This window comes from Lissotriton vulgaris, unplaced genomic scaffold (assembly GCF_964263255.1).
Source record: "Lissotriton vulgaris unplaced genomic scaffold, aLisVul1.2 SCAFFOLD_1407, whole genome shotgun sequence".
In the NCBI taxonomy this organism is placed as follows: domain Eukaryota; kingdom Metazoa; phylum Chordata; class Amphibia; order Caudata; family Salamandridae; genus Lissotriton; species Lissotriton vulgaris.
The window spans coordinates 489,919-510,142 of record NW_028253049.1 but is presented as its reverse complement, the minus strand read 5'-3'; the positions used below and the strand labels follow the sequence as shown (position 1 = coordinate 510,142).

General features: G+C 42.7%; 1 protein-coding gene across 2 annotated transcripts in view; it reads left to right on the top strand.

The window, feature by feature from the left end:
- The window catches only part of LOC147661180 (uncharacterized), a 224,153-nt gene that overhangs the window by 88,786 nt on the left and 115,143 nt on the right, over positions 1-20,224 (top strand). For both annotated transcript variants that reach the window (XM_086951259.1, XM_086951260.1), the window contains exons 4-5: positions 2,705-2,813; positions 12,866-13,007. In XM_086951259.1, coding sequence (XP_086807385.1) covers positions 2,705-2,813; positions 12,866-13,007 — 251 coding nt within the window. The remainder of the gene's footprint in view (positions 1-2,704; positions 2,814-12,865; positions 13,008-20,224) is intronic.

Below are 20,224 nucleotides of genomic sequence, written 5' to 3'. Positions count from 1 at the left end.
GTAGATGAATGATAAGTGGATGGATGGATGGATGAAAGGGTGGATGGATGAAGGATGGATGGATGAAAGGATGAAGGATGTATGTATGGAAGTAAGGATGAAAGGGTGGGTGGATGGATGGAAGGAAGGATGAAAGGGCAGATGGATGTAAGGATGAAAGGGTGGATGGATGAAAGATGGATGTGTGAAAAGGTGGGTGGGTGAATGATAAGTGGATGGGTGGATGGATGGATGAAAGGGTGGATGGATGAAGGATGGATGAAAGGATGGATGGATGGATGAAAGGGTGGATGGATGGATGAAGGATGTATGTATGGATGGAAGGATGAAAGGTTGCATGGATGAAGGATGGATGGATGGATGGATAAAAGATTGCATGGATGAATGATGCATGGATGGATGTGTGAAAAGGTGGGGGGATGAATGATGGGTGGATGGATGGATGAAAGGGTGGGTGGATGAAGGATGGATGTTTGGACGAAAGGGTAGATGGATGAAGGATGGATATATGGATGGAAGGATGAAAGGATGGATGGACGAAGGATGGATGTATGGATGGATAAAAGGTTGCATGGAGGAATGATGGATGGATGGATGTGTGAAAAGATGGGTGGAAGAATGATAGATGGATGGAAGGGTGGATGGGTAAAGGATGGATGGATGTATGGAAGGATGAAAGGGAGGATGGATGTATGAATGGAAGGATAAAAGGGTGGATGGATGAAGGATGGATGGATGGGATGAGGTCTAACAGGCGCATTTATGGTTGTTGATAGTTGTTGATGATGAGGAGTACCAGTTTCTAGAAACTTTTGTCGGAAGGGGGTCCTTATGCCTAAAAAGGTTTTACAAGGGGGTCTCGGCATAAAAAAGTTTGAAGACCTCTGGCCTAAATCCATCTTTTTTTGCTCACCATGCCATTCCAGTTGGGACCCAGCCATATGCAAATCAGTCTTGACCCTGTGCCCAATGGGAACAGTCCAGTCCTAACTGCCAGGCCAGGTCCCTCCCTGGACTGGAATCAAATATCTTAGGACCTGTTGCCGGCCTTCAGCCCTCATCTCAGTCCATCACCACCCCCTTTTGTACCGCTTTTGGCCACCATAAGTTTGGCAGGGTATGCTCAGACGTGAGTCCCTTGCTCACTTTGCCACTGGATTCAAGCAAGCCGGGCTGAAGACGGCTGGAATGCCAGAAACCAGTCCTCGGAAGCTTGTTTCCGGTCCAGGGAAGACATGGCTTGGCAGTTCGGGCTGGACTGTTCCCATGAGGCACAGGGTCAGACTGATTTGCATATAGCCATGTCTGAACTGGGGTGGCAGAGTGGGCTAAAGAACGGTGATGGATTAAACCCAGATCTTTTGACTGGGTGTGAGTGTTTGATTGATTCAGATGCTCAGTCCATCACCACCACCCCCTTTTGTACCGCTTCAGCCCTCATCTGCCAGGATAGCTTGACTCCAGTGGCATGGAGAGCACGGGACCCACGTCTGGGCATACACGGCGTACAGATCAGTTGACTGGGGGTGAGTGCTTGCAATGTTCAACACTCAGTCCAACATCCCCTTTGGTTTTGCTTTGTTCGCCCTAAGTTGGCAGCGTATGCCCAGATGTGGGCCCCTTGCTCACTGGATTCAAGCTAGCCTGGCTGATGACTGCTGATTAGCCCGAAACCGGTCACAGGATGCTTGTTTCCGGTCCAGGAAAGACGTGGCTTGGCAGTTCGAGCTGGACTGTTCCCATGAGGCACAGGGTCAGACTGATTTGCATTTGGCCATGTCTGAACTGGGGTGGCGGAGTGAGCTAAAGAATGATGAGGGATTAAACCCAGATCAGATGACTGGGGGGAGTGCTTGCAATGTTAAGCACTCCGCCCATCATCCCCTTTGGTTTAACTTATCCACTCGGGCATTCATCGATAGCATGGAGTCCATGGTTTTTCAAAGATTTATGGTATTTCCAAGGTTTCTTACTTCGTATATGAAGCCCTTAGTGCATTGGTTTCTCATTTTTTTTGTGCCAAGTATATTTTATGGTACTGAAATTGGATATTTTCGGAGTTTACCATTGGAATTGTCCTCCTTTGAGTTTTCACATGTGGATAAACTCGTTTCTCCATGGAGTCTTATTTCAATAGTACATTGCTGGACACATTAAGTGAATGCTTTACCGGTTTCCTCAATTAAAATGGAAACACTTGTATATTTGTATACCTTGCCACCCTTTAACACAGAATGTCTCCAATTCCATCCATCTTATGAAGATTAGGTATTTGACCGTGATGCTTTTATGATTCAGTCCGTTGTATTATAACCACTTCTTTAAGAGAACACATTATTATATGAAACAGGCAGCTTGTTGTAACCTTGAACCCAAAGCTGTCTGGAAAAAGCTGGGTCCAGATAGCTAAAATGGGTAAAAGCACAAAACAAATGCTACTCTGAATCTCTGACCTCTGCTATGGTGTGATTGATATGGACTCTTGAAGTTTCATTTGGTTTGCTGAGTCCATTAGATTGGTTAATATTGAACGATACTGAGGCGATGTGGTGAAATCACGCACTTTCAATATTGAATTCATATTATGTTACAATTTTTTGGGTCTTAATAGTGTTGTGGCCCAAATCCAAATTCAATTATTAACAGTATTGAAATAGTTTTAGCAATTGCATATGCACCTAATTCTTAATGTTTCTTTCTGTAGAATATTTTATGTCTCGCATGATTCACAAGACCTCAAAATATTTAGCTACATTGCGAGAGATGGGCCGAGCAACACATTTCGCTGCAATGTCTTCAAATCCAAGAAAAAGGTAAGTGCCCTGTTATGTACAGTCAAGTTATTCTATGATGTTTCTAAAATCTTTCTTCTCACAGTTTGGACATTTGGTTTTGATAAACTAGTGTCTTTAAAGATGGTTTGGGAGATCAATGAAAAGTAAGCTCCTTAGTTTTACTATCAAGCTATGCAGTTCTTTTCTTTGATTTTTTTAAATTCCATGTTTATGATATACAGATGACTATTTGTATTTATTTGGACACTGAAGTAAACCCAAATAGACAAAGTATTGACCTATTGGGTCTACATCTGGTATGTTCGTCAGGGCAGAGCTTCCACCACATGACAGTATTTTGCAAGGAACTTATTCTGGAAGTGAAACTGGTGACATCAAAAGTTACCTTTTCGTCCTTGTCCTAGAGCATATTATTATTCAATAGCGGGTACGCAGAGTAAAACAGGAATTAATTCCAGTAGTTTAGTTATATGAGCTGATGGGGTGATGGATTTTACCCTTCCATTGTCTGCAGTAGCATGACCACTTTCTTGCATTATGTGCTTGTGAGACAGTCTTCAGGGTCACATTTTACTCCATAATGTACGTGGCTCTGATTATAATACATTGCTTTTAAATACAGCGTTTTGGAAGAAAAACTAAATTAAGATGTAGTCTACTACGATGTTTGAACAGAAGAAGGATGTTGTTCATTAGTCTTTTTTTTTACCATGTTCAATGTCTGTTAGTCTCTTAACCTTAATCATACTTTTCCAAATTTCTTAATTCCCAGTTTTTCATATAAATAATCATTGATTTGTTAATTTCTTCGGTCTTTGTTAATAGATAAGTGTAAGTTCAACTTTTTCCATTTGATAAATGAGATTTAAGGAAGTCAAATCATATTTAAGAATTTCAGTAATGGGGTCCATCCTAAATGTGCAAATTTTTAATATTGTCCTAATTATTCTACCAAGAGTATCGCACCAGATTGTCTGATATACCATTTGCTTATCTGATATACCATTTGCTTTTATGCACCGTGGGACCTAGACCTAAGGCTAATGATGTGCTCACCAATACCAACCCCTTTAAAAGTTTACGAAATTTTACCCCAAGTGAGAAGCAATGTACTGGAGTGCAGGATGTTTACACAGAAAAGACAAAATTGTTGAGCTGTAAAAAAAGAAAAAAAGTACTTCACAGTGTCGAAAATCAAGGGCTGGAACTAGTTGGTGATCCCAGATCCACTTTATATACTATGTTTTGTCACATTGAATTGCTTTGATGACCAGACGTAGTGTTTTGAAAAGGTTTCTGAACCAGATTGAAAACTGCATAGCTACATGCGCCTTGAGACCCTTATGGGTTAGTAGTCGCGCATTACAAGCCGTGTTGCTCCATCTTCAAGAAATATTAGACAACACTATGATCCTGAACTGTGAATAGCCACTAGATGAATACCTGCTTCTGCAGACCATGACACTTACTGATGCAATGTCCAGTTCAGTGGAACGTATTGACTTTGTGTCGGAGACTTGTATATCCAGTAAATTTTCAGTTGACGATCATTTAATTACGTTTCTGGTGTTAATAGTTTCCTTCTCCTGTGGTGAATCTACTTAGGGCCATTTGTTGCTCCGTTCAGAGGTCAGCTCCCATAGAGCCATTTTGTAATAGATGAAAAATGTTGACTTGTTCATGTTCATATGGTAGTGACCTGTGACAACTGAATTTTGTTGTCGTAGAAATTAAACCTTGTGCTGGTGACTGTAGGAGTCACACGCGGTGGAGTATCAAACATTGCATATTACATGTGCATATCATTTTTTTATAAGATTAATAGGACTATTGTTCCCTAGAATGACTTCAAAAATATAAATATCTGGTTGGCAATCCTGTCCTTCCAGTGCATGTTGTTTTCTGAGCCTTATCACAGACACAGCCTTTTCTTTAAGACATTGTTCACTTTTCGCTTTCTGAAATTTTGATAAATGGCAGCAATGAGGTCCATGGTTTTTACCATTAATGCCTTATGTTTTACAGAGAATAACCAAAAAGGGGTGCAAGTACTGTGACTAATTTTTCACACAAAGGTCAAATCAATTGAGATCCAGACTAACAAAGAATCAATTGCTAGTCGGCTATTGAAATTTATCAAATGTATTTATTTCAATATACCATATTTTTTGTATAAACAACCAAGAGATTCGAAAAATACTTTTTGTATATATATAACAAGGAGGACGGACAGGAAAAAAGGGAAATAAATTACGAATTAGGGCAGACAATACGTGCTGTGAATACAAATTCAAAACAGATCTTTCAAACCACATTCATTTCTCATTCACACTCACATTCCTTCCATGACAAAACACACACTGTGCATAAGGGATAAGAAAAGGGGGTGAAAGAAGGTCAAAACGAAGAGCAAATCAGAGAAGCCGCTCAAAACAATTAAGCAAAATCCTTAATATCAAAACAAATAAATAACATGAACACTATGTACAGTTCCTTCTAACCAAAGACCTAACACAAGAAAATACACAAGGTCGACGCGTTTCGAATCGGACCCTTTGTCCGATTCTCATCAGGACCAGGGAATCTAAAAAAAGGAAAAGAATTCCTTTAGTATGTTTCACTAATTACAAAGAGTGTGGGCAGCGACCAGAACACCAAAACAAAGCCTCCTACCTGGGTGTGTAGTCACAGTTAAATCAGTGTCACGGGCAGGTTGCTGTAGACAAAGAGTTAGCCCAAGGTTAGTAGTTACAACAAAACTACAATCGTTAAGTGAGGCAAAAAGTTGGGGACAGAAAGTCATATGTAAGTACCTGCGTGTAATCTTTTTCAAGCTTTGGACTGGTAGTCCAAATGTAGCTGCGCTCTATGCGTGTCGTCAAAGGGCCATCACAGGGAGACGCTTTCTGTGTGGGGCTGTAAACGAGGTGATACACAAAGTGCGTAAGCTTTTTGGTGGAGATTTTTGGAGCACGCTTAAAGCCAACAGCGGCGCTTATTACCTGTGAGGTAGAAAGGAGTGGATCGTGATCCTCTTCGTAGAATTAATGACTCGGGCGGCAGGTCAGCAAATGGCAGCCGCTGGCTGAAAAGGAATCGGTACCAACACGTAAGGTTCATGAGCCAGGGGAACGAGTGCGAACATAGGGCTGCGCAGCGTGGCAGTGTTACCTTTTTACGAAGCTCCTCACGTTGAATATGCCGGGGCGCACCTCATAGTTCATGCACGCCGGTGTTGCATGTTCTGGGTTGTCTTCGGGGGAGAACAGTAAATGAAGACGCCGAAAAACGCGAAAAAACGCGAAGTTAGGACTGGGTCACATGGTCTCAGAGGGGGTTATGGGAGTCGTAGTTTCCAGAGCGAGAAACGCTTCCAAATGCATTTTTAGAAAACTCTAGAGACTTCGGAAAGTTCATTAAGCCCATTCAGGACCGTGTTAAATTTTAAGATCAGTGTAGCTTCCCGTTGGCACAGTTTTTCATCCATGTCGCCGCCCCGTATATCTAGATCCACTTTGGACAGCACAGTCCATTTAATATCCTGTTCAGTGTGTCCTTCCGCAGTCCAGTGGTTGACAAGCGGTGCATTCACAACCTTTTTTCTCACTCTCGATTTATGTTGGCAAATACGCTGCCGAATTTCTTGAGAGGTTTTGCCGACATACAATTTTTGGCAGGGGCATAAAATTCCGTATACGACATTTTTTGATTTACAATTAGTAAACGTGAAGTGTCTCCAGAAAATGCCATTGTAGGAAAATACATCGCCCTCAATGGTCTTATCGCAACAGACACAGGTGCCACATTTGTGGTGCCCCCGTATTGGCTGTAGGCCGAGTAAATTTCTTAGTGTGGGTGGTTCCTTCGAGGGAACTGCTGCACGGACTAAAAAATTGGCAATGCTTTTTTCTTTTTTAAATGCAAACAGAGGAGGTTGAAGCAGGCTATCTTCAAGATGCCTAACTAGATGCCAGTTCTGATTAATAGTTTTTTTCAGTTGATTTGCGTGTGGGCAAAATGTAGTCACGCATACTGTTCTTTCCAGATTTCGCTTCTTCTTTTTCTCCAGCAAGGTCTCGCGTGGGATCCACCATGCTCTGCGCATGGCATTCTTGAGTAGTTTTTTGGGGTACCCACGGACCAAGAGTCGTTCCAGCAATTTTTTCGCATGATCAAAGTATTCATCTTTTACTGTACAATTACGCCTGATTCTTAGGAATTGGCCAAAAGGGAGATTTTGGCGGAGGTTTCTCGGGTGATTACTGGTGTAATGTAATGCCCGGTTTCGGTCTGTTGTTTTCCTAAATAGAGTGGTCGCCAAAGAGCCCTCCAGTGCATAGACTTTGACATCAAGGAAAGTAATTTGATGGGTGTTAGAATTGATGGTGAATTTGATATCCTGAGTACGTCCATTCAACCAATCCAAAAAGTGATTAAGATGTTCTTCTGTTCCATTCCAAATGAAGAATGCGTCATCAATATAGCGCATGTAGTGACTAATACATTCTTGGAATGGGTTATTGTCCATTATGAATTTTGCCTCAAATAGGCCCATGAACAGTACTGCCAATTCTGGAGCAAAGGGGCAGCCCATAGCCACCCCTTTGATTTGATAAAAGAAATCAGATCCAAACATGAAAAAGTTTTTTTGAAGCGCTAGTTTGGCCAGGGAAATGATGAAGTCTGTGGGTACTCTCACTGGTTGTTCCCTTTTGTTTAAGAAATAACTTAAAGCCTCGAGTGCTTCTTCTTGGGGAATCTGAGTGTATAGGGCGACCACGTCCATTGTGACAAGCAGCTGGGTGTTGGGGTCAAACGTAATGTTAGTGAGTCTGTTGATGAAAGCCGTGGTGTCTTGTAAATGAGCTGGGATTAAAGAGGTGAATGGTTTTAAGAAGAAATCAATGTATTTGGACACTGGTTCCCAGAGTGATTCACAGCCGGAAATGATGGGTCTGCCGGGTGGGTTGGTTTCATTTTTATGAACTTTTGGGAGTGCATAAAAAATAGGTATGCGTGGTCTTTTATTCTGGAGAAAAGAGGCTTCCTTTGGTCCAAGGAATCCTTGTTCAAGTCCTAGTTGAATGATGTTAGACAGTTGACCCTGTAATTCTGCAGTAGGGTCACTTCTGATTTTTCTGTAGCACTCCAAGTTGTTTAATTGACTCATAACTTCTTCTTTATATTTATCCGTTTGCCAAACCACTATTGCTCCTCCTTTATCCGCTTGCTTTATTGTTAATGTAGGATCATTCTTTAAGGATAGCATGGCATCTTTTTGATCTTTAGACAGATTAAATTTGACATATTGTTTTTTAGATTCCATTTCAGTGATGGCGGATAATAAGGTTTTTTCAAAGGTCAAAACCTCCTTAGGTACCTTGTTTCCTGGTGGACAGAAGTTAGATTTGCGGCGTAAGCCCGTGACTTCTCCACTGGGTTGTATTTCTTGGTCTTTGAAATAGGTTACAAGCCTAAGTTTTCTGCAGAACTCGAGGGCTTCTAACTTCATTTTCACAAAGTCAGTCCTTCTGGACGGGACAAAGGAAAGCCCTTTCTCCAAAAGGGAAGTCTCTGTTTTGGTCAGCTCCCTGCCAGATAGATTGAAGATCACTGAGCTGTTTAGTTCTTGTAAAATTGGCGTCTCGTGGTCATTTCCCATGGTTGGGAGTTGTATCGGGGTCTGCCCCTGGACCTCCGTGGGCCTCTTCCTAAAAAAGGTTGCTGGTTATTTCTTTGTTGATATGCAGTGGATTGGCCACCCCTGTTATTTGTACTGCTGTTATCTTGTTCACTGGTACCGGCTTCAGAACCGGACGAGGAAGAAGTGTCTGAGAAGGTCAGAAATCTAGTTTTTGAACGTCCTTGATTGTTTTGGAGGTATCTCCTAGAGTTGGTCGTTGTATAGAAATCCTTATTAAGGTACGGGTAATTATTTTCCAGAGAGTAGTTGTTTTTATCTGTTTCAAATTTATTTGATTTTTGAGCCACTGTGTAATCCTTAAATTCCAGGATTTCTTTATCTACCTTCTCAAGCAGACTTTTTGAGTCGGCAATTTGTTGGTTGTTGGAAATTTCTGAAATCAACAGTTCTATTTCTTCTAGTTGTTTTTTGGAAATCCTTAGCGCAGTTTCCACGGTTAAGACCATGAGGTCCCGGCTGCATTTAGTTTCAATACAACTGAAGCTTTTTTTATATTCAGGGTCCTCAGTGAAGACCATAGGGATGTTCCGGATTTGGAGACCCCCGGGGATGGTGCCAGCCCTTAGATGTTGAATGAGGAAGTGTCCATGAAGATCGGTTCTGATTTGTTTTTTCCTCAGTCGGATCAATTTTTCAGACTCATTTTTTGTCTGAGCTGTCACACTCAGGGTAACGGAAGCAAATGTTGGTGGGTCGCTGAGTAAGTACTTAATGTGATCTTCGCTGTACGCAAAAGTATCACAGTCATTCATAGTCCTACTGTCCTAATGTGTTGGTTAGTGAAATACTTGACAAACAACAAATAACATATATATATACCCAGTGAAACGTAAATTCACAATTGAAGGAGGCTTGTAACCTATTTCAAAGACCAAGAAATACAACCCAGTGGAGAAGTCACGGGCTTACGCCGCAAATCTAACTTCTGTCCACCAGGAAACAAGGTACCTAAGGAGGTTTTGACCTTTGAAAAAACCTTATTATCCGCCATCACTGAAATGGAATCTAAAAAACAATATGTCAAATTTAATCTGTCTAAAGATCAAAAAGATGCCATGCTATCCTTAAAGAATGATCCTACATTAACAATAAAGCAAGCGGATAAAGGAGGAGCAATAGTGGTTTGGCAAACGGATAAATATAAAGAAGAAGTTATGAGTCAATTAAACAACTTGGAGTGCTACAGAAAAATCAGAAGTGACCCTACTGCAGAATTACAGGGTCAACTGTCTAACATCATTCAACTAGGACTTGAACAAGGATTCCTTGGACCAAAGGAAGCCTCTTTTCTCCAGAATAAAAGACCACGCATACCTATTTTTTATGCACTCCCAAAAGTTCATAAAAATGAAACCAACCCACCCGGCAGACCCATCATTTCCGGCTGTGAATCACTCTGGGAACCAGTGTCCAAATACATTGATTTCTTCTTAAAACCATTCACCTCTTTAATCCCAGCTCATTTACAAGACACCACGGCTTTCATCAACAGACTCACTAACATTACGTTTGACCCCAACACCCAGCTGCTTGTCACAATGGACGTGGTCGCCCTATACACTCAGATTCCCCAAGAAGAAGCACTCGAGGCTTTAAGTTATTTCTTAAACAAAAGGGAACAACCAGTGAGAGTACCCACAGACTTCATCATTTCCCTGGCCAAACTAGCGCTTCAAAAAAACTTTTTCATGTTTGGATCTGATTTCTTTTATCAAATCAAAGGGGTGGCTATGGGCTGCCCCTTTGCTCCAGAATTGGCAGTACTGTTCATGGGCCTATTTGAGGCAAAATTCATAATGGACAATAACCCATTCCAAGAATGTATTAGTCACTACATGCGCTATATTGATGACGCATTCTTCATTTGGAATGGAACAGAAGAACATCTTAATCACTTTTTGGATTGGTTGAATGGACGTACTCAGGATATCAAATTCACCATCAATTCTAACACCCATCAAATTACTTTCCTTGATGTCAAAGTCTATGCACTGGAGGGCTCTTTGGCGACCACTCTATTTAGGAAAACAACAGACCGAAACCGGGCATTACATTACACCAGTAATCACCCGAGAAACCTCCGCCAAAATCTCCCTTTTGGCCAATTCCTAAGAATCAGGCGTAATTGTACAGTAAAAGATGAATACTTTGATCATGCGAAAAAATTGCTGGAACGACTCTTGGTCCGTGGGTACCCCAAAAAACTACTCAAGAATGCCATGCGCAGAGCATGGTGGATCCCACGCGAGACCTTGCTGGAGAAAAAGAAGAAGCGAAATCTGGAAAGAACAGTATGCGTGACTACATTTTGCCCACACGCAAATCAACTGAAAAAAACTATTAATCAGAACTGGCATCTAGTTAGGCATCTTGAAGATAGCCTGCTTCAACCTCCTCTGTTTGCATTTAAAAAAGAAAAAAGCATTGCCAATTTTTTAGTCCGTGCAGCAGTTCCCTCGAAGGAACCACCCACACTAAGAAATTTACTCGGCCTACAGCCAATACGGGGGCACCACAAATGTGGCACCTGTGTCTGTTGCGATAAGACCATTGAGGGCGATGTATTTTCCTACAATGGCATTTTCTGGAGACACTTCACGTTTACTAATTGTAAATCAAAAAATGTCGTATACGGAATTTTATGCCCCTGCCAAAAATTGTATGTCGGCAAAACCTCTCAAGAAATTCGGCAGCGTATTTGCCAACATAAATCGAGAGTGAGAAAAAAGGTTGTGAATGCACCGCTTGTCAACCACTGGACTGCGGAAGGACACACTGAACAGGATATTAAATGGACTGTGCTGTCCAAAGTGGATCTAGATATACGGGGCGGCGACATGGATGAAAAACTGTGCCAACGGGAAGCTACACTGATCTTAAAATTTAACACGGTCCTGAATGGGCTTAATGAACTTTCCGAAGTCTCTAGAGTTTTCTAAAAATGCATTTGGAAGCGTTTCTCGCTCTGGAAACTACGACTCCCATAACCCCCTCTGAGACCATGTGACCCAGTCCTAACTTCGCGTTTTTTCGCGTTTTTCGGCGTCTTCATTTACTGTTCTCCCCCGAAGACAACCCAGAACATGCAACACCGGCGTGCATGAACTATGAGGTGCGCCCCGGCATATTCAACGTGAGGAGCTTCGTAAAAAGGTAACACTGCCACGCTGCGCAGCCCTATGTTCGCACTCGTTCCCCTGGCTCATGAACCTTACGTGTTGGTACCGATTCCTTTTCAGCCAGCGGCTGCCATTTGCTGACCTGCCGCCCGAGTCATTAATTCTACGAAGAGGATCACGATCCACTCCTTTCTACCTCACAGGTAATAAGCGCCGCTGTTGGCTTTAAGCGTGCTCCAAAAATCTCCACCAAAAAGCTTACGCACTTTGTGTATCACCTCGTTTACAGCCCCACACAGAAAGCGTCTCCCTGTGATGGCCCTTTGACGACACGCATAGAGCGCAGCTACATTTGGACTACCAGTCCAAAGCTTGAAAAAGATTACACGCAGGTACTTACATATGACTTTCTGTCCCCAACTTTTTGCCTCACTTAACGATTGTAGTTTTGTTGTAACTACTAACCTTGGGCTAACTCTTTGTCTACAGCAACCTGCCCGTGACACTGATTTAACTGTGACTACACACCCAGGTAGGAGGCTTTGTTTTGGTGTTCTGGTCGCTGCCCACACTCTTTGTAATTAGTGAAACATACTAAAGGAATTCTTTTCCTTTTTTTAGATTCCCTGGTCCTGATGAGAATCGGACAAAGGGTCCGATTCGAAACGCGTCGACCTTGTGTATTTTCTTGTGTTAGGTCTTTGGTTAGAAGGAACTGTACATAGTGTTCATGTTATTTATTTGTTTTGATATTAAGGATTTTGCTTAATTGTTTTGAGCGGCTTCTCTGATTTGCTCTTCGTTTTGACCTTCTTTCACCCCCTTTTCTTATCCCTTATGCACAGTGTGTGTTTTGTCATGGAAGGAATGTGAGTGTGAATGAGAAATGAATGTGGTTTGAAAGATCTGTTTTGAATTTGTATTCACAGCACGTATTGTCTGCCCTAATTCGTAATTTATTTCCCTTTTTTCCTGTCCGTCCTCCTTGTTATATATATACAAAAAGTATTTTTCGAATCTCTTGGTTGTTTATACAAAAAATATGGTATATTGAAATAAATACATTTGATAAATTTCAATAGCCGACTAGCAATTGATTCTTTGTTAGTCTGGATCTCAATTGATTTGACCTTTGTGTGAAAAATTAGTCACAGTACTTGCACCCCTTTTTGGTTATTCTAGTATTGGACTCTGCTTTACTGTGGATGAGTCAAAGCCCTGATTTGTTTTTCTGTTATGTTTTACAGAGCCAGGCCATGAGAATTGTTCGGACGGTCGGGCAGGCCTTTGAGGTGTGTCACAAGATGAGCCTACAGTACGCCCAGCAGAATGCAGATGAGCAAGCGGATGGTGCAAGTGATAAATCTTTGGAGGAGCAGCCATTAAAAGGTGACTTGACCTCTTGGAGAACATGAAGGTTGGATGTTAGGTGAAAAGATTAAGGTTACACTGGAAATGTAATAGTTACAGATGAACAATGACACTTTAGAACTTTTTGAGTACACTGTCAATAGCAGAAATCATTTTACATGAACAGAAAGCCACTCGCAGTTAATATAATGTTCTTATAAGTTTCTAATTATGAATCTTTAATTTGCTCTATCAATTAACCGTTTCAGTTCATTCTGTCGACAAAATTCATGTGTCTAGGGAAAACTCTGCTAGAGACTCACTTGGAATATCCAACTAGACCAAGTCATTGAAAGAGTGATTGATATGTAGGTTGTGAGCAACACTGTATGAATCTCAAGAAATAACTTAAAATAATAACTTTTTAACTATGACTGAAGTTAAAAAAATCTTGAACATATGATGCAAAAAACAAGATAGTCGGCTGCCAAGTTTGGTATGGCCTATGTTGACTCTATCATTCTGACCTTTTTTGTATTGGATTTCTTTCCGTTTTCCCTGCTTCCCAATCTCTAGTATTGCAGAAGCTTTTTGTATCAAACATATTTTCAGGTGATGGAGGCTGTCCTCACCTCTCTAGTGATTTTGCAGTTTGTTGGCATCAGCTACTTTGTAGGTTGTTTGTGTCCTTCATGGCCCACGTCATCTTCTATCCTGCAGCCCTTCTGTAAACAACTTATCGCCTGTTACAGTGACCATAGACCTCTCTTTCTCCAAGTCTCTCTCGCTTTAGTTGCAGATAAAAAGGATCTCTTTTCTGAGGGTGAGCAGCTGTATCTAACCAGCTCCTTTCCACTTCATTGATGGTGAGCTGGCAATCCATCTCCTCAGTCATTGTACACCCAGAGACCATCCTTATTTATTTATAATTTATTTATTTATAAAAACTTATTGAGCACACGATTACCCGAGCGTGTCTTGGCGCTTATGCCTGCAGACTTACCATTGGCACCTCATGGGTAATTCTGCACCTGCTCAGGTACATCTCTGCTTGGAGAATGCCATAGTTGCTGACCTCCAATGTTGCTCTCATGAGAACAATTGGTCTAGCTGATGGCTTTTGATTCATAAGCTACACTATTGAATCTCTATTGAAACATTCTCTATGGCTGTTCTGCTGTCTACCTGTAGAGGCAGTATCCCTAGGATAATCCCCGCTTCTCTGGCTGCCTTCTTATTACCTGTGAAATTTCCATGCTTCATGTGATGTGTGGTTAGTTCGTGATTGCCCGCTGTGGCTCTTTCTTAGCTGCATCACCTCTGCAATGGACACCTGGTAGATGGGGCCATCAGCCTTTGAGCCTGCTGCAGGTCTTCCCTACCAGTTCCAGTCACTGCACCTGTAGCTCCTGTCAGTCACCTTCTGCCTGCTGCCACCTTCTCAGTTATATCACACCAGCTTATAGTCCTGCCCCTTTCATCCATGTTTTTTAGTCTGCTAGCTGACCACCCTTTTATTTGCTTTTCCCCTACCCACTCTTCCTTCATCTCTCCTAACCACTTTTGGCCATGAATGAATAGTTTTTGTTTCACTCTCCTTGTTTTTCTCTCATCTAGTTTGGAGTGGCCCTTTTATACTTAAGCCTCCCCGTCCCTGCCTGCACTTATTTGGATGCTTGCTCCTTCTCAACAAATATGCTATGATCGCCTGCTTTCTCCAACTAACTGGGTATTTCTTCCTTGATTCCCCTGAGCCTCTTCCTAGTTGTTCTCCTTTCCCCACCTTCTCCACTTCAGTCTTTCCTTCTGCTAGATCGCTCCATTCATTTTGCAAGTATAATCCCTCTTTTATTCCTTCATTCATTTTTCCCTTCCATTGTCTTCTGTTTATGTTCTTCCCATTCCTTCATCACCATAAATGTCTTCCTTGTCTTTTTCTTTTTGTTCTCGTGTCTGCCTTACTCATTCCTCTTTCCATATCATTCATGTTGGCTGTATTCTTATATTTGCACTTCTTTTACATTCTTTCTGTTTTCATTCTTCTCCCACTGTGGTCCCACTGGTTTTCTGCTCTTTCACTCCACTCCCTTAAGTCTTTTTTTCATACCTCCCCACCCTATATTTCTCTCTTTTGCTGCTACTAAGGAGTATTAATTTATTCTCTTCCTAAAGTACTTTTAATGCCTCTCTAGTCTGTTTCCTTACTCTTTCTGAAACCTTGTTGAGTGAAGCTTGTGACCCTATCTTTGTTTTCCTCACCCCTTAATACTTCAGAACTGTAACCTCAAAAACAGAATGGATTGGAGGGTTGCTGGCCTTACAGATGACCTTTTGCCAGCTCTTTACTAGACCCTGTTCAGTGACACTTTTGAGACACTGTCTATTCTGATCAGACTGCAGATATTCCTTTGTTTAATATTGACTTCTATTTATTGTCTTCAGCCCATTGTGCTGTACTCCACACCCATTGCTGGGCTTCTGTCTGTTGGAACTAAATTCAGTGTGATTGTTGTATACTTCAACCCTTGGTGATAGGAGTATTGCTTTCAGCATTGATAGTTTGGCTGCAGGTTTTGTGCAAATTCTCAATGGTTATGTCATATGGTTTTGTGTTTGAATTTTTTTAAATGATGCATTTGCTGCTACATTGTGCACCACTACTAGGTTACGGATCGGTGAGGTGCATATGTTTTTACCTATACCATTTTGAAGCAACAATTATGACATAAGGTCAATATTGGCATCAGAGCACAGGGTGCAGAATAGGTCATAATGAATCAATCGCATGGTAGAATTCAAACACCTACTGGACTAGGAATTTCAATGTTTTGCCTCAGCTCACGGCATCTGAAAAGAAGAATGAAAAGAGATATAGGTTATGGGAGAATTCCACTAAAGGTTTGTCACTGTTTATTCCACACCAGGTACACTAACCATGCAAAAGAAAGACTCAAACAGGAGCTCTAGGTGCACTATTTTTGTGTGGGGTCTGGTAATGTTCACTCAATCACATTATTTTTTTTAAAAGGGCCCCAAATCTCCACAAAGGTTTGCAACTGATCAATCGGTAAGTGTGTCAGTTGTTCATGTGCCTCTGTTGTCGCATTGCTCTCTAGCCATTCCTCTAGGGTGGGTGATGTTGGTTTTGACCGGTTCCGATGAAGGCAATTTTTTCCTGATGTAAGCGCCGTAGCCATCCATTGTTTTGTTGAATGGTTTATGAATAGTTCAGCTTTTATCAATTCCTTGCCCTCTTTCTTCACTGCAGTTACAGAGAAATAGGTAATATTTGATCCTCCCACGTTCTGTGCATCCTTTCCAGCCTTGTTGCTTTTGTTCATTTTACCTTTGTATTTTTTTATGTGTTAGTTGTTACCAAGGACCAACATATCATGAGTTGATCTTGCTTGAAGTTATGGCCCTTCTGCCATTGGCATCTAGATATTTCAAGGCCGTTGCAAAGATATGTCAAGCCTCTCTTACATGTGGCCTGCCTAAATGAAGATGCAGTTCTTAAAAAGGAGGAGTGGGCTTTATTTTCCTCCATTCACACTCTTGGAATTAGTCTAGGAGCCTATGCGTGTTTGAGAATAATTGATTAAATGCACATCTTCTATTACATGTCTCCATCAAAGGCAAATCCTACAGCTATTTTTAAGTGTGTATTGATGGCACAGCAGTCTTACCCAACTATTCAACAGAAAAGCAGTCAGTAGTAGAATGGCCAGAAGATTAAGGGTCAAGATAGGGCAGGTGGACAGCCAGAGGAGGAACACAAATAGGTGGAAATGGACTGGGAATGGAGGTGGTAGAACCTGACCAAGACTTGCAAGGGACCAATGGAAAGGAAAGAATAAGTGATAGAAAAAGTTCTGAAAAAGAAAATAGATGGTTAAAAGACAAGCCCAATGATTGGAAAGTTATGGAAAAATATCGGGCTCTGAGGGAAGATTAGGGATGTTACAAGCAAAGCGCCTCTGTCAGTCTTCTTGTTGGCCGCCTATCCTCTGGCCTCCATCTTGTTCCTGTCATCTCTCGCCTTCTTTCAGTCCCATTCCGATCAGTGATACTGTAGGAGGCTGGCTTAGTATATGGTGCTCACTTATGTAAGTGTAGCACCCTGCACTAATCCAGACAACCCTTAGGGTGATTTTAGTGGTCTTAGACAACCTTAGAAAGCTAAGTGGTAGCAATGGAGAGCAGCCTGTTTTACCAGTTCTTAATCTAATGGTACAAGTTAAGTGAAAAAGAATCACACAGTGTACTTATAAACATAGGTATTTATTATAAACACTCACTAACTATTTCAGCCCACCCGACTGCTCACATTTTTAACTACCTCCTTGTTGCAATATGGCTGGGGCCATTAAACTGCACACGTTTTTAAGCTACCTCCTTTGTGCAAAATGGCTGGGGACATAAAACTGTAGACATAAATCCCCTCCGGTATCCAGATGGCCGCGAGGCTCCCCAGTTTGCCTCCCCCTCGCATGACCAACAGAAATAGAGATAAGACTCCCTTCCAGCAAGCTATGAGCAGTGCACAATATACACCACTTGGCGCTTCCACGTCGGACTATGATAGTGTCTGCCTTTTATAGCGGTATTATATTATATTACTATACCCCTAACTGTATCCAGCACTTTTCACTTTATCTGCACCTGTAATGCACCGATTGCTACCTCATATATCTGTGCCGTTTATAGTGGTATTGTATTTTTATATTCCTAATTGTATCCTGCACCGAGGGCTACCTCATATATTTTTTTGCAGTTTATTGTGGTTTTATATTTTTATATTCCTAATTGTATCTTGCACCGAGGGCTACCTCATATATTTTTGCCTTCTACAGTGGTATTGTATTTAGCGCCACCTGTCTCATGTGACTCTTGTTATCAATTGTATCTGGCTATTGACTCATGTACCTCACATATTTTTGACTATTCACTATTGTTCACCTTCGATTCAGGTACTTTACAGTTTGCATAGGTACTTTATTCCAGTATATTTTTAGTATTGTACGTCTACTTTATTCTGCATTTGACTTTTGTTTGCAAGTGTATTTCGCTACTGACACATACTCACTACTGTCACTTTCGATTCAGGTTTTTTACTGCCTGCATAGGTATTTTATTTTTATTCCTGCATATGATTAGCATTATACGTCCACTTTATTTTGTTTGTAACCCACATCGAATTTACTGCTATTCCTGCAATATACCAATTAATTCCTCATGTAGACTTGTCACACTGATGTAACCTGCACTCATTACACCGTTCCCTCCCGGACACACTGATTACTACTGCACATATTTTGGGTGCCCTCCGGTACCGCCCCTGTGCCAGGGAAGTTATTGTCTGCATCTATATTCCGCTCCTGCTACAACTCTTATCCCTGTTTGCGTTGACGACTACCTCATATACCCTGGCTGTTACTGGTGTCACTATTACTCCCTGCAACCGGCGATTACTGGGCACCCACACGCCCCTACCTATTCCGTCACCCTAACATGGAGCTCATCGGCAAGCACACATATAGAATCAACTACCCACCCGCACTCACCAAAAACGCTGCAAAACGCTTTAAACACAATCTACTGAGGTCCCACCCTGAAACCCCCTTTGCAGACACCTACTTCTCACCGGTCAATGGTGCCGTAAACATTGATATCATCTTCCACACCACACGAAGAGCTCAATGGAGAAAAACGTTCCTCTCCTTACTCACCGTCTCCAATGCTAGGAAATCCGCTCATGGCCGAACACTCACCATCACACCTTCCCAACTCTTCCCGGGCAGAACCACCATCACTATCTATAACAACGGGATTGTCCTTATCCAATCCACAGACAGGAACCTGGAACTACTAGACAACCTGTTCCCCACTTTCATACAGCACCTCTCCAAACCACGGACCCCCACTCGCAGCACTCACAGCACTCTCAGTCCTATCACCCTTGATCTCACAGCCCCCAATCACAACCATTCTCTCCTAGCTCAGCCCCTAAACGACACGCACCTCTCCTCTACCCCCGTCACCACAGTCATTCCTCCACTTACTGTAGCCACACCACACTCCTCATTCACAGACTCGGACCTCTCCCCCTCACACACCAGCCGCACCCCCCCTCCCACCAACATCTTGACCCCCACTCATACCACAACCATTCCGCTCACCCCTGACACCACTTCCCATACCAACAACGCCGCTAATCTAGCGCAGCCCCAAAACGACACGCACCTCCCCTATACCACCGGCACCTTAGCCATGCTCCCATCCACTGCTGCTACCCCACACCCCTCAATCACTGACATTGATCTTGGCCCCACATACACCAGCCGTACCCCCTCCGCCCATACACCAGCCCACATTCCCATTCTTTTCACCCATGACATCACAGCCCCCACCCACATCCCGCCTAATCAAGCTAAGCATCTGATCGACACGCTCACAGATAAACCCCACCCTTTATCCCCCCCCATTCTCAGCCCTCACCTCCACTCATTAACCAACCACGCAGAACACGCCACCCCTATCTCTTCAACTACGACTCCTCAACAAAGAACCACATACAATCCCACCTCCCCCCCATTCTCACCCCTCACTACCGTACATGCGCCCCCTTCACCACTAATAAACGCCCATCCTCCACCCTGCACTCTCCGCCTACCACCAATACTCTCATCCACACCACCAACATCGCCCCGATGTCACCCACGCCCGACCCTCCCATCCCTACCCCCAACACAACGCCCGACCCTCCCATCCCCACCACCAACACATCTCCCACACTGGACTGCACTACGACCTCCCTCCTCCAGCTCAAAGAAGACATGCACATCATCAAACAACAACTACTCTGCCTATCACACTCCAGTCACCCCTCACCCAACACCCTCCACCAGATCAAACAAGACATTCACATCATCAAACAATTACTCAGCACACATCCCAGACAGCCCGCACGCGCCTCCACCATCACCTCCCCTCCCAACTGGACCTCCACCCGGGCGGCGAACTCTCGCACTCGACTCCCACCGCACTGGACCACAATCCCTGTTCACAACCGCGAAAACCGCCCCCATCGCTCCTGTAATCCTCTCTCGGACCTCAACACAATCGCCCTCCTCCGCTCCTACGACCCAGCTCCCCATAGCAATACACCCGACACTGTCACTGCCATTCCTACGATTCACTCCAATCCCCTTAGACCCCCCACACTGAACAACAGAATAGCTATCCATAGTAACCTG